At 57.4% G+C, this 27225-nt stretch overlaps 2 protein-coding genes across 8 annotated transcripts in view; both read left to right on the top strand.

The window, feature by feature from the left end:
• Nucleotides 1-360: 360 nt before the first annotated feature.
• LOC131515856 (collagen alpha-1(I) chain-like) overlaps nucleotides 361-27225 on the top strand; it is a 41256-nt gene continuing 14391 nt past the window's right edge. Inside the window, exons 1-6 of the mRNA XM_058736268.1 lie at nucleotides 361-369; nucleotides 2182-2923; nucleotides 3136-3381; nucleotides 3581-3792; nucleotides 25927-26162; nucleotides 26373-26423. Coding sequence (XP_058592251.1) covers nucleotides 361-369; nucleotides 2182-2923; nucleotides 3136-3381; nucleotides 3581-3792; nucleotides 25927-26162; nucleotides 26373-26423 — 1496 coding nt within the window. The remainder of the gene's footprint in view (nucleotides 370-2181; nucleotides 2924-3135; nucleotides 3382-3580; nucleotides 3793-25926; nucleotides 26163-26372; nucleotides 26424-27225) is intronic.
• CEMIP (cell migration inducing hyaluronidase 1) overlaps nucleotides 2568-27225 on the top strand; it is a 132458-nt gene continuing 107800 nt past the window's right edge. For 4 of the 7 annotated variants that reach the window (XM_058736369.1, XM_058736372.1, XM_058736370.1 and 1 more), the window contains exon 1: nucleotides 5873-6065. The gene's annotated coding sequence lies outside the window, so the exon portion shown is untranslated. Of the gene's footprint in view, nucleotides 2816-5871; nucleotides 6066-27225 lie in introns of those variants that run through there. The other 3 variants (XM_058736371.1, XM_058736374.1, XM_058736376.1) reach the window with 2 other exon arrangements.

Genomic DNA, 27225 nt, shown 5'->3' on the forward strand with positions numbered 1-27225 from the left:
TCCGCATCCAACAAAACAGGAACTGAGCAGCTATTAGTCCTGGAAATCTGGCTCCAGGGAACGGGCCGGGAGTCTCCCTTTTTCAGAAGCCAGCTTCAGGCTTGGTGTGCAAGGGCGACCCCTGTCGGTAGAATTTAAGTACGCCCGTGGATCGGGAGACCTGATGTCTCCGTTTTATTCTTTGTGGGGTCTCCTGGAAGCCTGGCAGCCAACAGCCCACTCTCTCCTTCCCCCAGCTGCATTCTGCCTCCCATCCCCCCACGCCCCGCCCCCCTCCTCGGGTGTGCCTGCTGTGTTCCTGGGAAAACCTCATCTGGAGGCTTGGGCGTGGGAGCCACAGGTGTGGTCAGCCTTTCGGACATGGCACAGGTGGGCTGCTGCGGGGCCGGGGCCGGGCTCTGCCCGTCGGCAGATGGGCTGCGGTGGCCCCCGCTCTGGGGGGACAGACTTACACCCCTCCAGCTGACTGAAAACGCCAGACCCGGGCAGGGTGTGGGAGCGGTGAGCAGACAGGCCGTTGGATACAGAGGACGTGGCCGACGGGTTCCATCTCCCCCGCGGGGGAGGCAAAAGGGCAGGCTTTCTGGGCGGAGTCCCACCGTTGAAGAGCATCTCCCCTCTCCCTGCAGACTCTCGGGGGCGGGGGGGATTCCGATAAGAAGCAAAAAACTGACGCAGCCCTCTTAACCAGCCGCTCTCTGCACTCGCAAGGGCAAGCGGGTGGCTTGAGGGAGGGGTGGCTAGCCGTTCCTCCCGGCAACCCTGCTGACAGTGGGCCACAAAGGGCCGCCCGGCACACCCTGTCCATCGCGCGCCGGGTGGCAATGCCCCGGGGAGCTCTGGTTTCAGACACGTGGAGCCTGCATACGATCCATCAGCCCGACCCTCTCGCCCGGGGCCCTGGTCTGTGATGAAGTAAAGCTGGACACCAGAGGAATGTGCTGGGCGTTTCTGTGCTTCGAGCAAACGTGACTAAGTAATTCTCAGGGCCCATCACCAGACAGGAGTCTGCCTTCACTGTTTTGTGTCTCGGTGCCTGGGGAGCAGACCTCTCAGCCAAGAGCATATGCCCTGCAGGCCTCAGGTCTGCTCTCTGCTGATGGGAGAGAAGCAAAGTCTCCCCCGTAGCTCTCCGCTTGCTCCCAGCGAGACTGGTTGGAAGCCGACCTTTCTCTGCTTAGGCCAGATGCTCAGCATCGTTCAAATGTTTGTGGGTCCTGGCATCCGGGGCAGGGGGGTCCCCCTTGGGAAAGGAAAGCAACCAGAGATTATGATATGAGGAGGAGGGGACAAGGGTGGGTTCCGTCTACATTCGCTGGAAAGGAGAGATGGGGGACAGGTGCCCACCATAAGACCCAGCTCCCTACCTTTCAAGAAGTCAAGGAAGGGCTGAGAATGAGTTAGGAGCCCCGGTGAGGGTCAAGACCAGCTTTGTGGGAAAGGCCTGGAGAGGAATGCAGGACTTCCCTGCTTTGGCCAGGGAACCGGCGTTTCTGCCCCAGCCCAGCAGCTTCGGCCTACAGCTCGGCCTCAGAGCCCGGCGGCAGATTCCCGGGGCTGGGAAGCCCCGCTGCCTTAGCGCGAGGACCTTCCCAGCACAGCTGTGGCCCTCACAGGGCAGGTGCATCTTCTAGGAGGAGGCCGGTCAGCCGGGTGGAAGGGGCGAGTTGTAAGCGCCAGAAAAGTGGAAGGGACGGAGGACTGGCGCCAAGGCCCTCGTTTTACAAACAACAAACACGCAGAGACCCGGAGGGGGGGGGGGGGCAGGTGACCCCGGGTCACACCGCAAGTAAGTTCGTGGCAGAATTGAGAGATGACTCCAGGTGCCCCGGGGGGGGGGGGGGGGGTTGGGGGGTGGCCCGGGCTCTTTCTACTTGTAGTGCTCCCTCGGGCAGGGGAGAAGCTGCACCAGCCCTCCCTGCTGGCTTTGACCCTGGAGGGCCTTGGTCTGGACACCGGAAGGATTCGAACTCGCTGAGCACCTACTACGTGCGGGGTACCCGCGCTCCCGCGCCCCCGGTGAAATCCCAGGAGGGCCGCGAGGAAGCCCCACGGAACCCATTTGCTGGCGAGGAAACTGATCCCCAGCTGTGCGCGCAGCCACACGGCCTGGCGCGTCTGACTCCGCTTGCAAACACCGGGTCCCTATCCCAGGATCCCTCTCCAAGGCCACGCTTTTAGAAGTTAAACCCGCAGAAGAGCCAGCGACTCACCAGCCCCGCCCCCACCCCGCGGCCGCTCGGGCGCACGCAGGACGTGCTCGCCCGCCGCCTCGCGGGGTCGGTGGTCGCCCGCCCGCCCGCCCCGACCCCCACGCCCCCACCCCCCGAGCGGCCGGCCCCCGGCGCCCCGGGCTCTGGCGCCCTCCCCCGGCGGCGGCGGCGGCGGCGGGCTCGGGTCTGCGCCTCCCGGAGCGGCCGCCAGAGCCCGCCCGGGGTCCCCGCCCCACCTCGCCGAGGGGCGGTCGGCCGGGGGCGGGCGCCTGGGGCCCCGGGGCGGAGCCAGCCCGGCCGGCGCGGCGCAGGGAAGCCGCCGCGCGCTATAAAAGCCGCCGCTCTGGCCGGGGCGCCGGGGAGCGGAGCGCGGCGCGGCCGGTGGGGCCGGACTGGCGGGCGCGGGAGGCGCGGGGCGTCCGGGACAGAGCGCGGCCGGCCGGGCGCGGAGCCCTTCGCTTCTCCGGCGCAGCCGCCCCTCCGCCGGCGCACGTCCCCGGAGCGCGCGGGGGCCCTGGGCTGGGGCCGCCGCACCGCCCCTGCCGCCGCGCTCCCGGCCCGGGAGGCGTGCCGCCGCCGCCGTTGCCGCCGCGGACCCGGAGGTAAGAGGGCCGGGAGCGCGGACGCCCCGAGCTCGGAGCGGGGGCAGGGTCGCGGGAAAACGTCGCCCGTCTGTGGCTTCGGTCGGCCCGCCCGCTCGCTGCTCTGCGGTGCGCCTCTGTCTGTCTGTCTGTGTGTCCGTCCGTCCGAGCGTCCGTTGATGGGCACGCGCCCCTGTCACTGTCCTCTGTGAGATTTCACCGAGACCGTGTGATCTGTGCAAGCAGCAGGTGCCGGGGGCGCCGGCGTCCACGGAGCGCACCCAGCGCGAGGGTTGGGGGGGGGGGTGCTCTTGCTTTCCGTAGCGTTCCCTCCTTCTCAGTGGCTGAGTCTTGCGCCCGGGACGGTGGCTGGCGGGCGAGGGACCGGTCCGAGGGTCGGGTCGCCGGGTCCGGCCGCTCACACTGTGCACTAGCGCGTGTGCGCCTGGCCACGTTGCGCCCTGCGGCTCGGCCCCGCGCGCTCTTCCTCCTCCTGGGCCCCCCTCCGCCTCCCGCCGCCTCTGGCTCCCGCACCCCCGGATCGCGCTGGGCTCCCCGCGTCGCGCTGGCGCGGGAGGCGACTGGATGTGAAAAGAAGTTGACGGCCCCTGTTGATGTTTAGACTGAGACTCCAAACCCGGCGTTGCCGGGAGAGGGTTTGGTGGTGCCTGGCACGGGACGTCGGCTCCAGAAAAGGTTACCTTAGGTTGGGAGGAAAGGCAGGGACCTGGCAGAGCGCAAGCCAGGGCTGCGGCCACGTCTCCGGCTCGCCGCTCCGGGAACCAGGGCCAGAGACCTTCTGGAATGGACCCGGCGGCACGCATGTGCTCTGGAGAAAGGCGCCCAGTGCGCCCGAGGTCGTCAGCCGCAGACTCTCAGCTCTCAGAGACCGCCGCCGCCGGTCCCCAAGCGTCCAGCACGGCGGCCGTCCAGGCGCGCCTCCAGCAGCCGGCTTTGAGGTCCTGAGTCTCGCTCCGCGCAGCCAGCGTTGCCCACAGGTGAGAACTCTGTTTTGAAACTAATCTTTTGATGTGTGAGCCAGCGCCTGGCTGCAGCCCCATCCCGGAGATGGTGAGCCTGGGAGCGAGTCTCCATTCCAGCGGTCTGGAGAGGGATGCCGGGCGCGCCCCGGGGCCGGAGACCCGCGGCTTTGCGTGCCCAGGCGCGGCGCCACCATGGACAGCTCCCAGCCACTTCCTCCACTCCGGGTGTGCGGCCCTGGGTCTCGGGAAGGTGCGTCCTCCCAGACTCCAGGCGTTGGGGCGACAGGAGGGAGGAGAGGGACAGCTAGGTTTTGAGAGCCCTCTGTATCCTGTCCCGAGGCGGCAGGAGCCACTCGGGAGGGAGCCAGGGCTTGTGACTGGGACCTAGATCAGCCTGCAGGTGAACTCTGTCCAGGACCTCTGGTATGGTGTTGGGGGACAGGACGTTCCTGGCTCTTTTTGCGGCACTCACAAAGGACCTCTTGAGGTCCCTCGGAGGTGTCATAAATGTGTGACGCCCGAGCATCCGACTGAGGCAGTGAGATAATGCCAGACCTAATTAGGAACCGCCCAGCCCGCTTTCTGTGCACCGCATAGGGTCTTGCTGCATTCCATTAAGTTATTTAGTAAATTTGATCTTGGGAAGATACATTAGTTTCAGAGTCACAGGGACGGAATACAGGAGACTCCGGCCAGAGCAAGTTCTAGAGAATGTGTCCAGATGCATTTGGGAACGCAACTGTACTCACTTCTGATCCTAATGGTTTTCTGCAGGGTGCATGGCACTCGTAAGGAAGCTTCTAAAGGTTCCTCTGGAGCCCAGTTGATGATTTTTCAAGTTGGTTGCTTGGAAACAGGGAGGAGAGAACCTGTAGGGGTTCATATCTGTGCAAATTAAACATCTCCTTTCTCTGATGAGAAACGGCACTGGCTCTGTGTGTTCCTTTTGTATATGTGCACCTGTGCAAAATCGTAAGAAATTTCCAAGGTTGGCTTCCGGTTGTGACCGATGGAGGTCCGTGGAGAGTAAAAAGAATCAGGCACCTTTTTTTTTTTTTTTTTGAGGCAGCGTGTGTAATTTTGTGACAGTCACTTAAGCTCTGTGCCTGTCTCCTCGTCTGTCACATGGGACCACACAGTCTCTCTTGCAGAATTGCTGATGAGAACTAAGTGTAAAGCATTTAGCCCCTAGCTGAGCACAGAGAAAGCTCTTAAGTTGGTGGTGGTTACAGGTGCATTTTAAAGGCAGTTGTGCATTTGTTTTGAATCACCAGCCCTCTGCCCTCTGCTGTCTCTCTCTCTCTCTCTCTCTCTCTCTCTCTCTCTGCTAACCTGCCATCGTTTGACACAGACTCCAAACCCTGCTTAATGTTCCTGTTGGAGAACTGGTTGACAAAAGTCACGCCCGTATCGAAGCTGATCCCAGTGCCAACAAAAATCTCACTGAAAGCTAAATGGAAGAATTTTTGTGAGACGAGTCAGTCGCCTGTGTTTCTCACCTGTACGCTTGGAAGAAAGACAAAGTGAGTCGTTTTCAAAATACTGTCACAGCTCCCTGGGTTGGAGGATTATTTCTCCCTGATCCTTCTCCCGAAGAAGGCGGGACCTCCAGGGGGCCTCCTTGTCCTGCTGGTGGGGGGCAGGGAGTTCTCTTGGGTCTTGCCGGGGGAGTGGCTTCCACGGCCCCCACTTCTGGATTGTGCAGGATGGAGCGAGGGTCGCTGCCCGGGGCAGTGCCTGGTCTAGGAAGCCCGCGAGCGCTCGCGACCTGGCAGGAAGCACACCCCTTCCTGGTGGAGCCCTGCCGGGGGCTGTGACATACCGCCCAGGACACAGCGCTGCACGTGGGGGTTCTGCCTGGTATATGTCACTGAGAGTGTGAAGTTTGGATAATGGAACTATAACGGGCCCAATCTCACAGTTAGAGTTTTTCCCCCAGAATGTGTGTGTGTGTGTGTGTGTGTGTGTGTGTGCGCGCGCGTGTGTGTTTCTGCCAGTTTCACATTCTAGTCCCCCTAGATTTCCTGTCTATTAGTTTTATTTATTTATTTATTTATTTATTTATTTATTTATTTATTTTCCTCAGCAGATCAGAAGACTCTTTAGCTCCCTGCCTCTAAGCTCAAGGATGCAGTCCACAGATGCTGGGAGTCTCTCGGTCATTGTCGCCTGCCCGGCAATGCGGCGATGTGAATGGAGCAGGAGGCTGAACCCCAGTTGACCTCGAAGGGCTGGCTGTCTTCTCTGGACTCCCCTGCAGGTTCCGGTCCCCAGCGCGCAGCTTTCTGGTAGGAAGACGACTGAACTACAGAACATTCTTGGAATGCGGGGCCAACGAGGGGAGGAACAGGTGTAGGAGGGAGAGGGGGTCTCCGCGGGCCCCGTGGCACTCTGTGCGCAACAGCAGGGGCTGAGTCTCCGGGACAGACCAGTCTGATGGCAAGAGCGGCATTCGGGGGAGGGGGGGGCAGCAGGCTGAGAGGGGCGCCTACGGCCCTTGAACCCCGCTGCTGGAGTGGCCCCCTTCTGTGGTGTCTGCAGGGCGGCACCGTCTGTAGAGCGAGTGCATCCTGCGTTTGTAGCTGTGGGTCAAGAGAGCGTTAGGAGGGGTAGTGGGCACAGAGGGGCCCTTCTCAGTGCTGAGTGCCCTTTTCACAGTGTTTACCTGGGCCCTGAGCCTCCTTCCCCAAGAGCCCGACACACAGAAACTGTGTTAGAGGGGGTAGGACTGTGGTGGCTCTCACGGGATTCCTCTCTGTGCCTCTGCCCCCGCCCCCCGGCCCCGCTCGCTCCCTCCAGGGGCCATCCTTGCCCCTCTGGTGGGTCTCCCGCTCCTTCCCTGTCCTCCTGTCCTCCGTCTGCTCCAGTGCCAGGCTTTGTTCAAACCTGGCTCTTCAGAAGGGAGACTGCCTGCAGAGAAATGTCATCAAATATACATTTGCTCTCCGCTCGGCTCCCTCAGGGCCAGGAAACACCCTTCCCCACCCTGCTGCTTTTCCAGGGCCCCTCTCCAGGCTCGTGGGCTCAGCGAGCCCACCCCCTGCGGGTGAGGGAGCCCTGGCGAGCACAGCCGTCCCCTGGCCCCGTACTCACTCCGAGCAGGTCGCCAGCTCCGGACAGTCTGGCTCCTCGTGGCACCGGCAGATGGCTGGGGGTGTTATCTTCGAATCTTCTGCTTCTGAGGCAGGATGGATGCAGGACTGAGACTTGAATAGGCAAACGAGTCTCGGGACCGGGTTAGGAAGCTCGCTCCCATTGGCCAGTCTGGGTGGGTGGGGGGCTGAGAGTCTGCGCTGGTCCACAGAGCCCCCTGTGGGGTGCCAGTGGGGACACCCGCACCTTCCTGTCCTCGACCTCGGCACTTCCGGGTGTGCCTTGTGGGTTTCTGGTGTCTGAGCACCTGCGATCCAGCTGGCCTGTGTCCCCCTGGTGACCTTATACCAACCCCTCACATTCTTGGAGGTGATTATTGTTGCTTCTAAACCGTCTTATCAGTCAACTAAATATCTTGAATCCCTTGTCCGTTGTCATAATAAATTTTCCAGCGCTCTGAGCTGAGTCACTTTTAAGTGCGGGACCGTTGTGCAAATGGCAATTCGTCTTTGCTTGGTGTAATTTTGCTGAGTGTAATTTTGCTGGAATTAAGAGATCACTTGGGGGGGTCTCCTCTCCCTCTGGTTCCAGACACAGAGAAGTCGTGTTTACATTTAGATGACTTCCCTTGACTCTAAATCACAACTGCGTTTTGAACCTAAAAATGACATTTAAGCCTCAATTATCTTCCTCAGGCCCCCTCCCTGTGGGGATGAGCGGCTCCTCCCAGGGATGTGGGTCAGCCGAAGGCGCTTTTGATCGTCTCTACACGTGGGCCCTGTGTTAGCCACCGGGGAGGCAGAGGTCATCCGTGGGCCCTGCCCTCCAAGCTGCCCGCCTCGCTGGGGGAGCGGACACCTAAGCCAGAAGTCTCCAGGCGGGTGTGATGGGGGCTGGGACACACGGGTCAGGAGGGGTGGTGGGCGGGGGGCCTGCTGAGGGCAGGTGAAGCTGGGAGACATTCTAGAAGCTTCCCTGAGAAGGGGCCATACCGTGCATCTGGAAGGACTAGCAGAAATTTATAGGAATTTTCCCAAGAGGCGAAGGTGAGGTTTGGGGAGGGGAGTTCAGGAGGCGTTCCACATAGAGAAAAGGCCGCGGGGAAAGATCCAGAAGCACAGGCAGGCTTGGGCCTCTGACTACCTTCAGCCTCTCACGGGCACAGCGCCGCTTACCTGCCCAGACCTGGGGCTGTACCCGGCAGAAGAGAGAGTCGTTCGGTGCCTTTAGTCTCGTAGACTAGTGACTGTAAATGACTTTAACCGTACGTTTTTTCCCCCAACAAAATCTTACTAACTCTGATTTACAAATCAGATAAAAAGGGGCTGTGGCTGGGAGTGGGCTTTTATCTTGAGGCCCCCGAGGGGTTCCACAGGGCTCTGTGGGTTCCAAGGAGCACGGTTTGAACACCTCTGTCCTGGATCACTGCATTTTGCTTTTGGCCATCCTATTTAATAATGTCATCTTGCTATGATTGTGGTTTGTCTGGCTACATCTTAATATTCTGGATGTCTCGCGGGGCTCTGTGTCAACAATTTTTAATGAAACGAAGCCAGAATTTTCCTGCATGTGACTATCTAACAACTATGGGGCGTGTGGGTTGCCAGGGGTAAGGATCTGTGACAGGGGCTGGCTCAGAAAACTCAAGCTGTGGGGCGCCTGGGGGGCTCAGTCGCTTAAGCGTCCGACTTCAGCTCAGGTCATGATCTCACAGTCCGTGAGTTCGAGCCCCGCGTCCGGCTCTGTACTGACAGCTCGGAGCCTGGAGCCTGCTTCCGATTCTGTGTCTCCCTCTCTCTCTGCCCCTCCCCTGCTCGTGCTCTGTCTCTCTCTCTCAAAAATAAATAAACATTAAAGGAAAAAAGAAAACTCAAGCTGTAGCGGGCACAGGAGGTGAAGACAGGCGTGAGCTTCTCACAGAAAATGGACTTATTTTCAACCTTGTCCGTCAATCTTGTCCATTCTTTGGATTCTAGAGAAGCTGGCAAGAAGGAAAACATAGCTTATTTCCAGGGTATACGACCTGGAACATCCAGGATCTTGCACCCTTTCTCACCGAGGTAGCCACATCTGAATGTGGGACGTTTTTGAAAATGGGGTTGGAACGGGACTGTAAGTCAGAAGTATAGAAATGGATAAGTTCTGCTGGCCTGGGGTGAGGTGGAAGGTTCCAGGTCAAGCTGCGGCCCCTGCGTGCTTCTTACAGAGCTGCCCCAAAGGAGGAGGTCCACGCTCTGAATGGGGGGTGGGGGGGGACCCAGAGAGAACCCCGCCCTCGCCGATGGGATCCGAAGAACCCCTTCCAGCTCTAAAGCCGGAATCATATGACTGATGCCAGGTGATCAAGGTGAGGCATGGTCAGTGCCGAGAGTTTAGAGGGTACCTCCAGCTCCGGAAAGCCCCGCTGGCTGTGTGATGAGCCCGCAGAGGAAAGTGGCAGGGGACGTTTCCCTCCGGGTGGACATCCGCACTTGCCCCGGGCTTGCCTGCCAGACCAGCAACCCGCCGAACCGGGCAGTGTCGGGGAGGGCTGCGGTGCCTGTGGGCGACCGGCATCTGGGGCATCTGGCCTCACGTCCACGTCCAGACCTGGAACACCCTGAACTTTGGCCTTGACTCCCAAACCATGGGGTTTTAGCCTGTCCCCGCTTGCTAGGGGCAGGATGTCGGCTGGCTCCTATGTCACCCTGACCTCTTGGCATCTGTGACCAAAGACCCTGGTTCCCTAGATCCCATGGGACCATCTGGGGGCGGCCCGCGGGGATCCTGAGCTGTCCACCAGATGCAGAGGCCATGCCTGGCTCTGTCCTCTCCCCTGGGTGGGGGGGTGGGGGGTGGTGAGCAGTGGTGCCTGCTGGTGTGTGATGAGGACACAGGTGCCCGAGGGTACAGAGCTGGTAGAGGATGGCATCTGGGCATCCGTCCAGCTCTGGTCGAGTACGTCAGCCGCCTGCCTTCTTCCCAGGCTCTTGTCCCTGCTGTGTGGTGGGAGCAGTTATTCCCAGCTCAGCCCCATCGAGTCTCCCAGTTCCTGGGTCTCCAGAACCCCCCAGGCTGACAGCGGGTGTGCAGAGCTTTCTCCTTCCCCTAAAGAATAACAGGAAGGAGCCTCAAGAGGAGTGAGGAGGGGAGCAGATTTGGGCAAACCGTTTAAAAAAAGAAAACGTTATTAAGCAAACTGGTGGTTTTATGACAAGCCTGTTTCAAAGCTGTGTTGCCCTGAGTAATTTGGTCATATGCTAATTTTCCAAAGGTTTGGGCTCAGGAAAACCTCAAACATAGCGGCTAAGTACTTTTTCCTTTCCTTTCAAAATCGTGTTTATTTTCGGAGGAACTTAATCCATATGTTTCAGATCCATTTCCGTGTTACTCAGCAAAGGTTGTTCCCCCCCCCCCCCCCCCCCCCCCCCCACCGATGTTGCTGAGCCACGAGCGCGGTTTGGTTCTTTCTCTTCCCGGCTGTGGCTGCCCCACACTTCACCGACCCGTGCGCCCGCCTGAGCACCGCTACAGCCTAAGTCAATACAGGCCCTGGAGGCAAAAGGGAAAACTCAGTCGCGCTGACCCTGTCTTTATTTAAAATCGTGATAGTTGGTTCGCTATGGATTTGCTGCAGGAATTTCGATTTGTGAAATGGGGCATTTGCAATGTTGTCTGGATTAAAGTCTGAGTTTTTCGGTGCTCTTTTAAATCTTGCACGCTGGCCTCGGCCTCAGGGTCACCCCGGTCAGCGCTCCCCCGGGGTCATCCTGGTTGGGGCGCGCTGGTGACCTTGCCGTTGGAGCTGGCTCTGCCGTTATCCCCGCCTGGGTAGGGGTCGGCGCCCGGGACCAGGCACACAAGGTTTTGGGGACGCTGACGGTGCCTCCCCTCAGGCTGTTAACCCAACTGTTGATGTGGTTTGGGGCGGAGCCCTGCCAGGGGAAAGGGGCGGAGCGCTGCCAGGGGAAAGGGGCGGAGCGCTGCCAGGGGAGAGGGGGCGGAGCCCTGCCAGGGGAGAGGGGGCAGAGCCCTGCCAGGGGAGAGGGGGCGGAGCCCTGCCAGGGGAGAGGGGGCGTAGCCCTGCCAGGGGAAAGGGGCGGAGCCCTGCCAGGGGAGAGGGGGCGGAGCCCTGCCAGGGGAGAGGGGGCGGAGCCCTGCCAGGGGGAAGTGGGGAGGAGGGTGAGTTCTTGTCAGCTTTCCCCGTGACCCGAACCCGGCTTCCCTTCGTTTTCAGAGCAGGGAACGAATTTGCAGTGGTCGATGCCAGAATGTTTTACAGCTTCTTCTGGGCCGACGTGTCCCTGCATCCATGACTTCTTCAGAAGGGACCGAGTTCATGAGATTTCTCAATTCAGTTCCCGGTAGCAAAAAAGAAAGCAGCTGTCGGGTTTTGGCTTTGGAACTTCCCTATGCAAGAATTTGTCCTCATTTAAATGATTTTTAAAAAATAAGAAGGCACAGCCCTCTCCACGGTGTCTGTCTGGTTCACCCCTTTGGAGAGGCTCAGAGATTCCTCTGACCACAAAATTGTGGGCTGTGTCTATGCATGCGCCAGGTGGCGGAGAAAGAGCTGGAGTCTGTTTTGAATTTTAAGATCGTTGGGTAATGTTGTTACAAATGGTAACACATAAACATTTCCTGGGATTTTCTGAGAATGACCATGTAGTGAAGTTCATTTTTACTTTGAACATCCCCATATACAGTTACTTTAAATAAGAGACTATTTTTAACATATTAAAAAAAAAGGATGATGCTTTGATTGAATCTTGCTTAATAAGCACAAACGTGAGCCTCTGTTCTGCTGGGTTGCGTGAGGACATCACCTCCCCAAGGTCGGGGGAACAGAGACGGGAGAGTCCACCCTGAGTGGTGAGCGTCAGATTTGCACACGGCCCGCTGGAGGCCATTCTGGGCAGGAGGCTGGGATCTGCCTCCCACGATGCACAAAGGGCCTCATCTCAGCCCAAGAAAGAGGCATTTCTTCATTCGGGACAGACCCTCCCCCCCGGCCCTGGGCTCAGACGCAGAGGCTGTCATGGTCTGTTTATTCCCAAGGCCTAGCACATAGTAGGCACAAAACATTTATTAAATACACGAAGGCATGAGTTCTGCATCTGAGCCCCAGCCCCCAATGGCACACATTTCCGGGCGGAATAGATCTGATGCGAATTCAACGAAACCAGAGCCCGACCAGCCGGGGTAGGGTCTGCACTGGGGTGGCCCTGTGGTCATTCTCGTCATTATTATGGATAACCCGGCCTTACGGAGCATATACCGGTTTCAGGCAGCATGCAATCACTTGATCGTCCGACAGCCCCGAGCAAGGCGTCGGATGGATAGGACTCCGTGAGGCCCCCCCGCGGTCACTCAGCAGCCTTGAACCACGGTGCCACACCGCAGGGACATTGGCAGCTGATGGAGTTGGAACTGGGGCCCGCGTCTGTGTGAGTCCAGACGCCCTCTCTCTGAGTGATGACCGATGTTGCTTGAGTTTTTGAATTTTGAGAGAGCATGTTTCTGGGGATAGATAGTGTAACTCACACGAAAGCAGCTGGAGAGTTAATTTCAACTCCACAGCACTCACGGTGGATGCCCCGATTCTTGATGGCCAGCTGGGATTCAGACATGGCTCCGTCGTACCTCCCTGTGCTGGAGGAGCTCATGGTCTAGCCGGGGAGACAGACGGACAGACATTCAGCGACCTGTGGTCTGTGCTGGAAGCGAGGTGTGAATGACATGGTACAGATTGCTGATGCGTAACCCGCGGGGGAAACCGACCAGCAGGCAAGAGGCCGGGGCGAAGGAAGTGTGTGGTTGGCTCTTGAAGGAGAGTATGGTCTCCTGGGCAGAGGAAGAAGGTTTCGGAAGGAAGGAATAGTCTGAGCTAAGTTCAGAGAATCCAGGAAACAGGAGTCTGGGGGAAGGTCTAGGAGTTCCTGGAAACGAGATCGTAAGGGTGGGGGCAGGGGGGGTTGGTCCTTTACAGCTGAGTCGGGGAGTCTGGCCTCCAACCGTGGTGACTTGGACGAGGGGGACGTTAGACCCTTGTTCCTGGTGGCAGGTGGTTTGGGTTGGGTTTGCGTCCATCAGTCCTGAGGGTGGTATTCTTAGCAGGAGGTGCACTCCAGGACGCCCGCTCTCCCTGGGGAGTGTGGCTGGCAGGGCCCAGCAAGGGCAAGAAGGAGGCCTCGGCCGCCCAAGGGGAACTATTGGAACCCGGCCAGTGGGGGGTGGAGGGCAGGAGGGAGAGCATCACGTTGGAGACGTTTCGGGGATTGGCGGCCCGAGTCTCTGACAACACGAGGCCCGGTCCCTCTGCAGGCAGAGCTCCGAGCCTCTGAGGGAAAATTTCGGAGGCTCGTGACCCCGAGCCCTTCTAGACTGATGTATCCCCTGCTCCCTGTGCGGCCTCAGTGTGGGGTCAGGAGGGTACGGGCCTCTGGCCTTTGGCCTTCGTGCTGATCTCCGGAAGCGCCTTCCTAATTCTTCACAGATTCTGGGGCAAATCCCTAACTGCCTTGAGGGCTGGCCTGCAGCAGGTGGGGCACGGGAACAGAGCGTCTGTGAGGGGCTCACCTTGGGAAGGGACAGAGTGGGCAGCGTGGATGCTTCTCCGGTTCTGCCCCGCATGAAGCGGATCCTCTGCTGTGTGGCCTGCAGAGGCCCAGGGGCCACCTTCCCGTGGCTTCCTCTCCTCTCCGCCCGGCGTTTGTAATTAGGCATTCAGGGAATTTCAGGGAACGACATCCACCCACAAATGTCCCCTGAGGGTCGCCCGGGTGCCCAGAGCTGTACTGAGTTCTGCCCACTCAACAGACCCATAAGTTGAGGTCCAGATCACCAGCATCTCCAAGAGGATCCTAACCAGATGACCAGAGAGAAATATGGACAAGTGCTTTAGGGAAAACTCCCCTCGATTTTGCTGACCACAGAATAAACTGTTTGCCGTATTCCTTCCTCGCCATTTTACAAGGCTCCTTAGTTTGTATTTTCTTGGGTTTCTACAACATTAGAGCTGATGTAAAAAACTGGAAAAGGGGCATGGGAACCCCACACACCTGGCCGCAAATCCGCCTCCCTCACTGACTTGCCGTGTGACTTTGGACAAGTTACCGCACCTCTCTGTGCCCTAGTTGGCGATCCATCCCCCAAAGCGGGATGACTGTGTTTTTTCTGAGAATAACATAAAGGAGCTAGTGGTCACGTAGCACCTGCAAGGCTCTCGGGGCTGCGGCCCGGGACAGAGCAGGCGTACAAATGGCGAATCTCCCCATTTGTCAGCAACTCAGTTGAATCAGCAGTCATTTCGAGCAAAGAAGGCAAACCTGTGACTTCCGGGCGAGTTTGCAAACTTGAAAAACTTTGTCGGAGGTTAGCGGCCCCCCTCTGACGGCCCGGGGCGCCCCCGAGGCCGCTGCAGAGGGACAGGCCACGTCGTGGGGGACCCCCGGCCCTGTGGCCTATGGGACCAGGAGCGGGGTGTAGTTCCTCACGTGGCTTCTCCAGAACCGAGCCGGTGCTTAGCACGCGTGGACGGGTGAGCACTGTTGGCGAGGACAGGCTCTCGCTCGCACCTGCCCTCTGCTCGCCGCACGGTCCCTCCCTCACGTCGTGCAGCAGGGCCCCGAGAGTGAGCATTGACTTGGTTTCTTCTCCCGCTTACGGGTGAGGAAACCGGGGAATCGGGCGACTTCTTAGGGTCGCACGGCAAGCCCTGCACAACCCGGCTTCCCGACGAGGCCGTCTCGCCTGGCCCCGGGCCTGAACCAGCCTCACGGGAAGCAGAACAGGGAAACGGGTTAGCAGTTTTCCCACTTCTGATGACAATGCAAAGTTTCAAAGGTGCCCAGAGCAGACTTCCCAGGGTCTCCGTGCCCTGGCTCGGGGTGTCCCGCGAGCAGGCGTGTGGGGCCGCGGTTTTGACGGCCGCCTGGGTTGACACAGTCACTGTGACCGTATGACCCGGCAGGCCATCGTGTCTTCGTGGGGGACGGCTTTCCACCTCTGTTCTCCAGACCGCGGAGCCATCAGCGGTGTGACGGCGGGTTGGGTATGTAAAGCCAACATCCTGAAAGCTCCTTACTCACCTGTCACCAGGGGGTAGGGCCTTTGCCAGCCTTTGCCGACGGCCCCTTGCCAGGCGTTAGCCTTGGGGTTTGTCTGCGACCCAAAGGGAAAGGATAGCTGTCGTGGCTCATCGGTGGAGCTCTGGCCCTCAGAGCTGGCTCTCCCACGGGTAGGACACCCGCGAGATTAGAACAACTTATCACCGGGCGCCGGGGTGACTCAGTCTGTTAAGCATCTTCGGCTCAGGTTACCATCTCACCATTCATGAGATCGAGCCCCGTGTCCAGCTCTGTGCCTGCTTTGGATTCTGTGTCTCCCTCTCTCTCTGCCCCTCCCCCACTCGTGCTCTGTCCGTCTCTCCTAAAAATAAATAAACGTTGGGGCGCCTGGGTGGCTCAGTCGCTTAAGCGTCCGACTTCGGCTCAGGTCATGATCTCGCGGTTTGTGAGTTCGAGCCCCGTCAGGCTCTGTGCTGACAGCTCAGAGCCTGGAGCCTGCTTCAGATTCTGTGTCTCCTCTCTCTGCCCATCCCCTGCTTGTGCTCTGTCTTTGAATGAATGAATGAATGAATGAATGAATGAATGAATGAATCTTGGGCGCCTGGGTGGCTCAGTCGCTTAAGCGTCCGACTTCGGCTCAGGTCATGATCTTGTGGTTTGTGAGTTCGAGCCTGCTTCGGATTCTGTGTCTCCCTTTCTCTCTGCTCCTCCCCTGCTCGCTCTCTCTCTCTCTCTCTCTCTCTCTCTCTCTCTCTCTCAAAAAGAAATAAACATTAAAAAATATTTTAAAAATATAGTTAAAAGAAAGAAATAACTTATCACCGATTACGGTTTGGAAACCCAAGCCTAGAGGAGCCTTTCCTAATGTGCATTCCTCAGGAGCATGACTTCCTTGGCCGTTAACAGGCAGGCTGAAGTCAAATAAATTTGGCACAGATAAGCTGCGTTAAACAAAGTCGATGTGTTTTTATTCCCGAAATTCTTCTCAATGCACTGATAAGCAGCGTGTGGCACGGACTGTGAGAGGGGAGCAGAGTCCGTAGCGCGGCCCAGGTGCCTCTGGGGGACACTGTCGCCTTTCCGTCTTTGTTCTTCTGAGCTGGGATGCGTCTTGGGTTTGAGCAGAGGGCCCAGCGGCCCTCCTTCGCTCCTGACCGAGGGCCGCGGCTCGCCGTCCCGCACGGACCTCAGCCAGAAGTGTGTCCCTTACAACCTCGCACAAGGTAAGAGTGAGCTTCCAAATTGGTAGTTTCTATGCCTGCTGCTTCCTAAAAGTCAATTCCTTTTCGACGCGCAGGGGTATTTAGCGGTTCTCTCTCGCCGGGGATAAGGTACAGAATTGTTTCTGTCCCATTTTGCAATTTGCTATCGCAACCCTACACAGTTTGTACCAGCAAGTATTTCCATAAAGAGATTAGCAAGGATTTGAAATGGAGATTCGGGTTAGCTTCTCTCCGCTAACGGCACTTAGTCCCGAGGAGCGCTTTGATTTTTTTTTTTTTTCAACGTTTTTTATTTATTTTTGGGACAGAGAGAGACAGAGCATGAACGGGGGAGGGGCAGAGAGAGAGGGAGACACAGAATCGGAAACAGGCTCCAGGCTCCGAGCCATCAGCCCAGAGCCCGACGCGGGGCTCGAACTCACGGACCGCGAGATCGTGACCTGGCTGAAGTCGGATGCTCAACCGACTGCGCCACCCAGGCGCCCCCCGAGGAGCGCTTTGTAAGCAGATAGGACCGTGGTGGAATTGCGTACCGCTGATGCATCCGTCAGCGGGTCCGTTTTTCCCCCTGGATGGCTATGATTGAGAACTTGAAACCCCAGATGGAGGCAAAAGGAGGCCGCCAGGAAATGAATGAGCAGACTGAAGGCATTCTGGATGAAATGCTCTTGTCACAAGATTTTCGGTGAGTGCTCTGTGTCCCACTTAAGTGCGTGATAAGCCACCGAAGCATTTATCAGCGTGACCTATTTACCGACAAAGATACCGGGGCCTGAAGCTTTGAGCGAGTGCCAGGTGAGTCAGTAAAAACATGAGCAGCTGCATTTGCTGGGCCACTTTATCCAGCAACCGCTCTGCCCCAGACACGAAGCATCCGCGACCCAGTCCTTCATTCTCCCACCTTATAATTTGAGGTTGGGGGAGCCACGGGAGTAAGTGGGCGTAGTACGCTCGTTCTGTGTCTGTACGAGGCACGGAGGGGGCACAGAAGCCAGAACTCCGGGATCCCCAAGGGGACTTCACGCTTCCTCCGAGCCCTAGGAATCACAGTGAGAACTTGTGTGTTGGCGGAGAAGGGCCCTTTGGACAAAGCGAGACGGGGCGATATTGTCCGTTAGAAGAGCTCTATACGCGGCCAGCGCGTATAGACGAAGACAAGCGTGGGGACAGAGAAAACTTTAGGATGGGGGACGCCCTTACAGGGGAGCAGCCTGTGGCTGTCATCGCTGAGCAGGGCAGGCGATGACGGGCCCGGGTTACTGAATGGAGGGTATGAAACCTGTCCGAGTACAGCCTGAGATCACTGCATGTGCTCTGTGTGCTGGGGACACACGCCGTCACTCTCCAGTGCTCCCCAACACCTCCTGTGATGTCTACAGCGTCCCGGGGGCCCTGCCAGGGGTGGGCAGTGCGCGTGTGACGAAGTAACGTAACCATGGAACTGTATCCCCTTACCCCTTGGAAAGTAGAGAAAAGACAAAAAAAAAAAGCCCCAGTTCCCCCACGTAAGACAGTCACGGTAAGAATTTTGGTGACTGTTGTTTCTAGTTTTTTGTGTGTGTTTTGTGTTGTCATTGCCGTGTGTATGTTTACGTACTGAGGACAGAATTTTACCCTGCACGCAAGCAAGTTAAACGTCCTCGCCTCTGATTTTACAACCCTCATTTGGATGCCTGTAAAAGGACATCCGATTCATTTCTAAATTTTCACTCTTTGAAAAAAAGTTGATCGTTTTCGTGTCGAGGTTTCTACCAACTTCTGAGTGATGTCCGGGAGAGACCTTCCTGAGGCCGAAATTAAGGAGGTCAAGGTATGTGGACACTTTTGTGGTTCTTCATCCACGTGGCCTCTAGAGATTTATCCAGATTAATAGGGCCCCCTGCACTTTCACCAGCAAGAGATAAATATTAAAACTTCAAAGGTCATTTTAAAGTTTGTTTATTTTATTTTATTTATTTTGTTTTTAATTTTTTTTTAACATTTATTTATTTTTGAGACAGAGACAGAGCATGAACGGGGGGGGCGGGGAGGGTCAGAGAGAGAGGGAGACACAGAATCTGAAACAGGCTCCAGGCTCCGAGCGGTCAGCACAGAGCCCGACGCGGGGCTTGAACTCACGGACCGTGAGATCATGACCTGAGCCGAAGTCGGCCGCTCAACCGACTGAGCCACCCAGGCGCCCCTACAGTTTGTTTATTTTAGAGAGAGAGCAAGTGGGGGAGGGGCAGAGAGAGAAGGAGAGAGAGAATCCCACGCAGGCTCCAGGCTGTTGGCATGGAACTCGGTGTGGGGCTCCTTCTCACAAACCGTGAGATCCTGACCTGAGCTGAAATCCAGAGTCAGATGCTTAACCAGCTGAGCCCCCCAGGCGCCCCAAAGATCATTTTAATAGGTAAAAATCACACCTGATGATTTTTTTGTATTTCTCAGATTTTAGTGAAGTCTGAGACCATCCGTATGTCTGTCTAACTAGTTACTTGTCTCTTTTAGGAACCTCCTGTTGGTGTTATGCCTATCCGGTGGGGTGTTTCTATCTTTCTTTCTTTTTTTTGTTTTTAAATTTTTTTTTTAAGTTTATTGATTTTTGAGACAGAGCACAAGCAGGGGAGGGGCAGAGAGAGAGGGAGACACAGAATCCACAGCAGGCTCCAGGCTCCGAGCCGTCGGCACGGAGCCCGACGCGGGGCTCGAACTCACGGACCGTGAGATCGTGACCTGAGCCGAAGTCGGACGCCCAACCGACAGGGCCCCCCACGCGCCCCGATCTTTCTTATCAGCGTACCCGACCTCTTTGTACACCTGTGAAGCTCTCGCTGCCTGTCTTCCTTTTTGGTTATTTTGTGAAGTATGTGAAATACCCCCGTGTAGTCCAACCCTACGTTTGGTCTGTTTACCTCCCGGTTTCGTCTCTCCGTGTGCAGTTCCAGGGCTTTCTGGTGGTCCTGTGGACGGACCCGTACGCTCCTCGACCTGTCTGGAATTTATTTCAGTTCACGCTGCAAAGAAACACTCTCCCTCGGGTGTCCCCCCCCCCCCCCCCCATTTACGAACCTGTGGCCTAGACAGCAGGTATGGAGCCAGCTTCCCTTTATCTGTCGATCTGTGCTGCCGGCAGAAGTTCTCCCGGGGTCCAGTCGGCAGTGTGGAAGACGTGGGAAGGCAACGGGGCTGGCGTGGTAGGAACTGAGCCACACGTTTGATCTGGCCATCTGGGCGCACCTCAGAGACCCCTCCTCTGTGGACCGGGCCTGGCTGTGTCCCCAAGGCCCCGTGGAGACTGAGAGCTTGGCCAAACAGGATCAATCCGGTGGCACGCTGGGCCGCCAGCCGCCGTGCCCTCTCCAGCCAGCCTCCTCGGGTAGCCCTGGATGGGGAGAGGGGCTTCCTGGTTCCTCCCTCCAGAGACCACGAGTCCAGGCCTCAGGGAGACCACCTCTGGGGGCTCCCACTCGTGGGCCGGACTAGGGAGTCCTGGTCCCGGGGACGTCGTAATTCTGGGCACCGTGTGCGGGCTCTCCTGGGAGACAGGAGTTTATGCCAAGTTTTGTTCACGAAGAAGGGGCAGCCAAAATCACGTCACCACCCCTGGGTTCCCAGAGGCCTTCATCACTGCAGACCGCGGGAGTTACACGGTGCGGTGAGGCTGGATGTCTGGGGGCGCCGGCTGGGAGTGCCGGAGGGGGTCCCCAGGGGGGACTCCTGTCTTCTTATTCACAGAGCCTCAGGACGTATTGTGGGATCCGACAGGGTCAGTGTCTGCTACCTTTCTGGAATGAATGAGTGAGTGAATGAATGAATGAATAACAATCGACTGCGGTTGGCTTGTCCGTGTTTTCTCACAGGTCAGATACTCCCCACTGCTTGGGGCAACTCTTTTTATTTCTGAGAGAGAGAGAGAGACAGACAGACAGACAGCGTGTGAGCGGGGGAGGGGCAGAGAGAGAGGGAGACCCAGAATCGGAAGCAGGCTCCAGGCTCCGGGCTGTCGGCACAGAGCCCGACGTGGGGCTCGACCCCACGACCCGTGAGATCGTGACCTGAGCCGAAGTCGGATGCTTAACCTCCTGAGCCACCCAGGCGCCCTGAAAAAAATTTTAGATTATAAATAGTTTTTTTTTTTCTTTTTTTTAAAGTAGGCCCCACACCTAACTTGTGGCTCAAACTCACGAGCCTGAGATCAGGAGTCACAAGCCCCGCCGACTCAGCCAGCCGGGCGCCCCGTTGGGGCAGCTCCTTTTAAGCCGCTGGCATTTCTCTTTACTAAAATCCTGGGGAAACCTTGACTTTCATATCATCATGCTTTAGGGCTTCTTCCTAATTCCAGGCTTTATTTTTCATCAAATACATGTTATAGTCACACTCTTGAGGCTTCACAAACCGTACGTTCGGAAACCTCACCAGTCGCATTTGAAACATCTCGGTGCGCGGTGTACTTGACCCCTTCTTTGAACTTTCCGGAAACCGGTCGTAAAGTAAAACGGATGGCCGAGAGGCTTGGGGACCCCCCGGGGCCTGGGCCACACCTGTCTCTCCGGCTTCTCGTCCACCTGTTTTTCCCTTTCATTTTAGACGTTAAGAACATTCCAGAGCTTGTCTGGGTCCTGCTGACACAATGCTGCTTTTCACCACCTTCCGGTTGCAAATGCTCTTTTCTCTGCCCAAACATCTGTCAGACTACTGTTCGCCCTTCCTGACCCTGCCCAGGCGCCCGCCCCTTCCCTGGGAAGAGTTCCTTGACCCTCTTTCCCCAGTGTATCAGTAAGCTAGTGCTGTGTAACACAGTACCCCCAGCCAGTGCTTTAGGACAGGAACCACGTACTGTTGTTCGATGGGCGGGCCCGCTGGCTCGGCCGGTCTGGACAGGCTCAGCTGGTGCCGGCTTGCTCCTGTGTCTATGTTCAGTTTCAGACTCATCGGAGGCTGGCTGGTCGAGGATGTCCCCACCCGCATTTTTGGCTCGGGCTGACTTTCTACTGAGGGGACGAGGGTGACCGGAGCATGTGTCTCATCATCCAGCAGATTAACCTGGGTGTGTTCTCGAGGTGACTGATGAGACAGGGGAGGGCGCGCACAGATCTGCTCCGTCCTTCCGGCAAAGCGAGGCAGGGGGAGACGAGGGCAGGGTGAGGGGCGCGGGGCCATGTCGGGGGTCCATCCGGCACGCCCACCTTTGAGAGAATTGCTTACTCGGGAGCGTTGCCGCACTTGAACGTACTTGGATGGTGGTGACACATCGCAGTGGTTGGTGGTCACAATCCAAGTCTGCGGGCCCCTGGTGCTCGGGTGAATCTCAGCGGGCATCCCAGCCGTCAGTTAACTTCCTTGGCATGCGTTGCCCATGCGAGTGCAGAAACGGGACAGGGCGGCCCCCAAGAGCGGGGGGACCCGGGAGGCAGGGGCCACGCCGCACAGAATTTGGGCTGCCTGTCCTGAAGGCTGGCTCGGGCCTTCAGCTGCTGTAGGGCGGGTTCCAGAGCCTGAAGGAAGCCCTGTGGCCCCTTTCTGGCTTCCCGGTGCTCTTGTCCTCGGCCAGGCGTGGGCGGGCAGGTCCCAGCGGCCCGGGCCCCAGCCCTCACCCACAATGCCAGCAATGCAGCCCCCAGAGGCTGGGCCCTGGGCCCTGCCCACGCACCCGGATGTTGACAGGGGCATGGCTCCAGCGCCAGCTTTAATGGATGGCCTCATAGCTTTTAAAATAATGACCGTCGGGCGTGGGCTGGCGGGAGCAGTGACATCACTTTCCTGCAATTCGGGGTTGGTTCCTGCTGCTTTTCTCTGCATCTTTGAACGGCCGACATAAATCTGTGGGTTGGGTACCTGTCCTGGAAGGTTTCTAGCACGTTCACACGCCCGGGTCGGGATGCGCTCGGGAGAGCAATAGCTCTGTAGTCAGAGGCCCTGGGTTGCGTCCGCCCCGGAGAGATGCCCTTTCTGGGTACCCACGGAGCAGTCGGTGAGGCCGCCCACCGCCTCCTGTGTTCTCTCTGGGTGTTTTGTGACCGTGCACCTGGGCCCATCAGGTAAAGGTTCAACCCCTTGGGATGATAGGACTTCGACTTTGTCACCATGTTAGCAGACCTTGAAATCCTAAGGAGGTCAGTGGTAAGACAGGGCCGTTCGTGGGTCGCAGATCAGGGTGATGGAGAGGAGAGGTGAGGTGCGTCCTCCCTTCCCACCTGAAGAGTGCCTCGTGGGCAGGGGTTGTGTCTTCTCGGATAGGGACCGCTGTTGGGCTCTCCCTCCTTCCACGGAGGACCAAGCTTCCGGCCGGCTCGGAGCCCCTCGTGGTCACGGCAGGAAGGAGAAAGCCACTGGTGACTGTGCAGGGTACACGCCTCATGTGGAACAGCTTCCAGATGCCGTCACTCTCCACGGATGTTTCCAGAGCCCCAGGTCAGGGGGTGAGTCCTGCGTTGGGGCCTGAGCTGTCCCTGTGGCCCTGCGTCCACTCCGCGTCTCCCCTCACAGGGGGTCCGCGGTTCCGGCCTCGCCGCCCTGGCCCAGTGCAGGCGGCCTGGCTGTGAAAGGTGGGGGGCGAGCCCCAGACTCGCCCCTGGGTGAGTTCTTGTCCTCATACCCGGGCCAGCTGACAAGCAAAGGGGCCACGGGGGATAGATAGAGGTTGGTTGCTTTCATCGTTTTTGGAAAGGTTTTAACTCCCGTCCAACGTGGGAGGTGGGCCAGGCCTGAATTTGCGGAACCAGGGTGAGGGGCCCGTCGTGCGGGGGCCGAGGGTCGCGGTGCCTAGAATGGCACGTTTGCTGTTGGTGTGCGTGGGCAGCTCGAGGACCCCAATTTCTGCGCGGACACCACCCTGCTTTCCGGCTCCCCAAGCTCAGGAAGGCGGGAGAGGCGGGCCAAACAACAGCTCTGTGCACTGGCGACATCAGCAGCTTGGAGACCACATCAGCCAGGGAGGACCTGTCCTGCCTCATTGCCCAACAGGGCTGCCAAAGCAGGCTAATTCTGTGAGTCAGGTCCCGAGCAAGAGCTACACACAGAGGAAGAGGGTTATGGGTGTTTCTAAAACCTGCCTCTTCCTGCCCGGCCCGGGACAATATTTACAAAGACTTGCAAACAAGCAGACCTTCTTTTCAAGTTTCAGTGGCCTCGTGAGCCAGGCTCTCCCCGTGCGGTCCTGGCCCAGCCCCGACTTTGGTGTTTGAAGAGCCCGTTTGCCAGCGAGCTGGGCCTGCCTCTCCTCTGGCGGTTACGGTGCGGTCAGTGCGTCTGGAGCCGTGTCGCCCTGGTCCGAATGAGCTGCAGGCCGCTTTCAAGGGGAAACATTCTCAAGGATGTCCAGTGTTGACTTAAGTTACCTTTATTATTATGTCATTTCAATATGTACAAACGTAAAGCCAGGCAAAAATTCCTGCAGCTTAGAGTTCTGGTACAGCTACAACCCTAAAACAAATTTACAAGGGCTACGCAAACAAATCTCGACCGTGGGCCGGGAGCGAAATTCAAATGGTCGGCCTTCATTCAACGTACCGCCTCGAAATCTCCAATGTTGGACTTCCTGGGGAAAAGCTTGATCTCTGTGTCTCGTATTTCATTTGTTAGTGTCTTGATGGCTTTGATTTGGGGTACAAAGGGCCGTTGTTTGAGCTATCAGAGGTCTTTTCTCCCCCACTTTTTATCACAGAACTTATTTTGAGCCACGAACCCATACTTTTCGTAAACCAGTTGCTATAAAAGGAAATCTCCCAATATTGAATTTCTTGAAAAAAAAAAAAAAAAAAGTCAAATGCTGGTTAACAGAACATTCTTCATTGTATATGCACTTAACTGCTAATTGACCGTGACCATGCCCTAGAGAGCAGTTTTCTTCCAGGAACCAGGAAGGGCAAACGGGAGTGAAAGTCTCTGTTGGATCATGTATTTACGGCGTCTCCACGAAAGCCCGTGTTCTCTCTGCCTCCCGTAGGGGTGGGGACGGGACGGGGGTGACATTAACTGTGCTCATAGACAGCTGCTTGGGACACTTTGAAAAGCTCTTTAGAGCTGCCTTCTAGGCCCCAGAAGAGAGTTACTGTGTAAGCTGTAGGGTCACACCGCTCCCTGTCACTCCACGTTATACTGTTGGACCGTCTTTTCACGTGACCGCCGGCATTTCAGGGAATCACCCCTAAGAAGGATAAAAATTTGCCACCTTTAAGAATAGTCTTGAGAATGTGCTTCGGGCTTTAATGGGCACTCCCTCAAGAATGACATTAGTCCCCACTCCCTTCCGGCTGAGGTCATAGCCACGTGGAGGCCTAAGCTCCGGGGTGTCCATTTGAAATGGAAGGGCCTCGGCTTATAACACGAAAGTAGCCTGTCGAGGTGGGTTGATGATGGACACCAAGTGATCATCAGAAACGCGAGTCCCGGGGGTTCTGGGGAGAGGGTTAGGTCGCGGGCTGCCTTGCTTGGAACGGGCGTAGAGGTGCGAAGAGCCTTGGCGAGGGACGAGTGAGATGCAGACCAGGGACGAGAAGTCTGATGGCCGTGAGGGTCCTGCCCCAACGCCGGGGGCCTTCGCTTAACACATTCTGTCAGTTCAGCTTTTGTCAGTGTCTTGCTGTTGTGCTAATGTTGCGGAGATCCGCCAGGGATGGTCTTACTTCTGTGATGGTTGCCATGTCACTGAGATTGTGTCTCTGTGTGTCATAGGCAGGTGAACTCTGGGGGGGGGGGGGCCTCTGCGGGGTGCCTCTGGACCTCAGGTGCCCGCTGTAATAACATGGTGTGACGACTGAGGGTGATCAGGGCAGTATCCAGCTGACCATCCCTCTTTCTTCATATCTCCGTTCTCGACGTACCGCAGCCCGTTGCCAAGTCGGGCCTATCATCATCTGTCTAGTACCTCGTGGGCGATTTGTAAAACCCTTCAATACCCACCTTCTGTCACTCTGATTAGCTCCTTGAGGTCCGTAGACCAGGGCGAGGCATTTTTCTCCTGGTTTTACAGATGGGCAAAGGAAGGCTCAGTGGGGAGACCTACGATCACGCCGTGGCCGGTGGCTACGTGGCTTACGAGGGTGGTGGCTGACGCTCCGAGGCAGATGGACGCAGGAGGCAGGCTGGCGGCCGGGATCCCCGAGACCCTCCTGGCGAGACCCTGTTCCCTGAGCTCCACATAGGAGAAGACGACCCCGGGGAAGCCTCTAACTGCCCTAGTTTGAATCACATGCTCATTTCAGGTCAATCACTGTGACCAGAAACGTGGGTAGTTTAGTTCACCACACGGTGATGAAGAAGGAGGCCCCCCGGCATTGCAGGTTTGGGGCGGGGAGGGGGTTCCCCGGGCAACAGGCAATGTATCAGCTGCCTATCATCTCTGTGCCCAAATGGTATCATCCATTTACCATCTACGTCAAGACGTTCTACTGAAAATAGTATACGTGGACCCAAATGCTAAGGTGTCACCAAGGACTGGATGGTGACTCCTTCCTGAGAAAGCGGTGTGGGTTTGGGGAAGTCAGTACAGTCTATCAAAGCCCATAAGTCCCTCCTCGGACCAAAGGGGAAACACCTGGAAAAGGCAGACTCTGCTGGAGTCCCCTGAGCCCCGAGGACGAGTGGCATTTGGTGGCATTAATGGCACCCACGTGGGAAGGTGGCCAGCACACGCATGGACCCTCCGCGCCCGGAGCCTCCGCTTCAGGCCGACTGAAGACCGAGTGTGGAGCAGTCTCTAGGCCAGATGCTTCCATCAACGGCAACTGTCGGTCAGAGCCCAGCTGCTTCTCACTGTCCCACCAGGGGGCTGGGGACACCGGCCCGCCTGTGTCCCAACTCAGGTCCACGAGCAGCCTAGAGACGGTGGTGGGGTCCCAGGCGTCTACCTGGGCCACGCGGTGACGATTAGCGAGCCGAGATGGCGTGGCATCATCAAAGAGGAATACGCCGGAAAACAGAGCAAAACAAACCCAGGCCCGTGGAAATGTCACGCGGCAGGAAAGAAGGAAGGAGCCGTGGCCCTGAAGAGCTGGAGAAGGAACGACGCAGGACGTGGCTACCGGAAACGGAAGGGAAGGTAGTTGGAGCTCCCTTCGAGAGAAGACCAACTCCGCGACCTAAGAGGCGTCGGGCTGAAGTGAAGGGACACGGGGGGGGGGGGGGGAGGCTGGAGGGTCCGTGTGAGGAAACCAGTAAGGCGCTCGGAGGCCTTCAAGTAGAAAGAATTAGAGTTTGCTGAAAATTGCCCCTGATGTTGATCACGCTACAGCACGCGCTGCTGTCCCAGAATGCAAGGAGACATGAAGAAGTGCCCGGTGACGAGGGGACCGGATGACAGGTAGGAGCGCTGGGGATTGCCAGTGCACAAGTGAGTGGGTCGCTGACGCCTCTTCGGTGCAGGGCTGTGGCCGTGTGCGGGCCTGAGCGGCCTCCTGTAACGCTGGAGGGAGAATCCGGTGCGGCAGAAGCCTGAGAAACGGGCACTGCATTAAAGGCAAGGATTTCACTCCTGGGACCTTATCTTAAAGAACGTATCAGGGAAGAGTGCGAGCACGCGTTTATAAGAATCTTTGTAAACGATGGTTATAACCATGAAAAATTGGAAACTTCCCAAATGCTCGGCAGTAGGGGAGAAGTTAAGTCAGTGTCTGTGTCTCCATTTAACGCCCGGCTCTGTAGCTGTTTAAAATCTCGTAAAAGAATATTTCTTTACCTGGGAAAAGTTCATACGGTGAGGCCAGCCTCTGAAGCAATCGGGGGAAGAGTGTGGCTGGTTAAATACTTCCTACCCAACTTGCCTTCCGCTCATTCACCTGTCTCTCCATCAGTCTGCCCGTCACCTTGACACTGTCTTTCTTATTGATTTAGTAAACGTGTTTGAATGCCGACTGCATGCCAGACCCCGCGGTGGGCACTCGGATTCTAGGATACGGCCTCTTCCCCTAACCTGCCTGAGCTCTAGTGGGGAGGGGGACAGAAAAGTCAGCGGGCAGTTGCAATTCAACGCGAGAAATCCTCGAATAGAAGAGTGTCAGGAAGGGACAGGGCTAACCAAGTCTGGGGAAGGCGGGAAAGAGAGGGTGGGTAGGCTGTGTCATTCTCAGGGACAGCCTGCTGCACGTGTCCCTGCATCACTGAGG

The sequence above is a fragment of the Neofelis nebulosa genome, chromosome 7 (assembly GCF_028018385.1).
Source record: "Neofelis nebulosa isolate mNeoNeb1 chromosome 7, mNeoNeb1.pri, whole genome shotgun sequence".
Taxonomy (NCBI): Eukaryota; Metazoa; Chordata; class Mammalia; order Carnivora; family Felidae; genus Neofelis; species Neofelis nebulosa.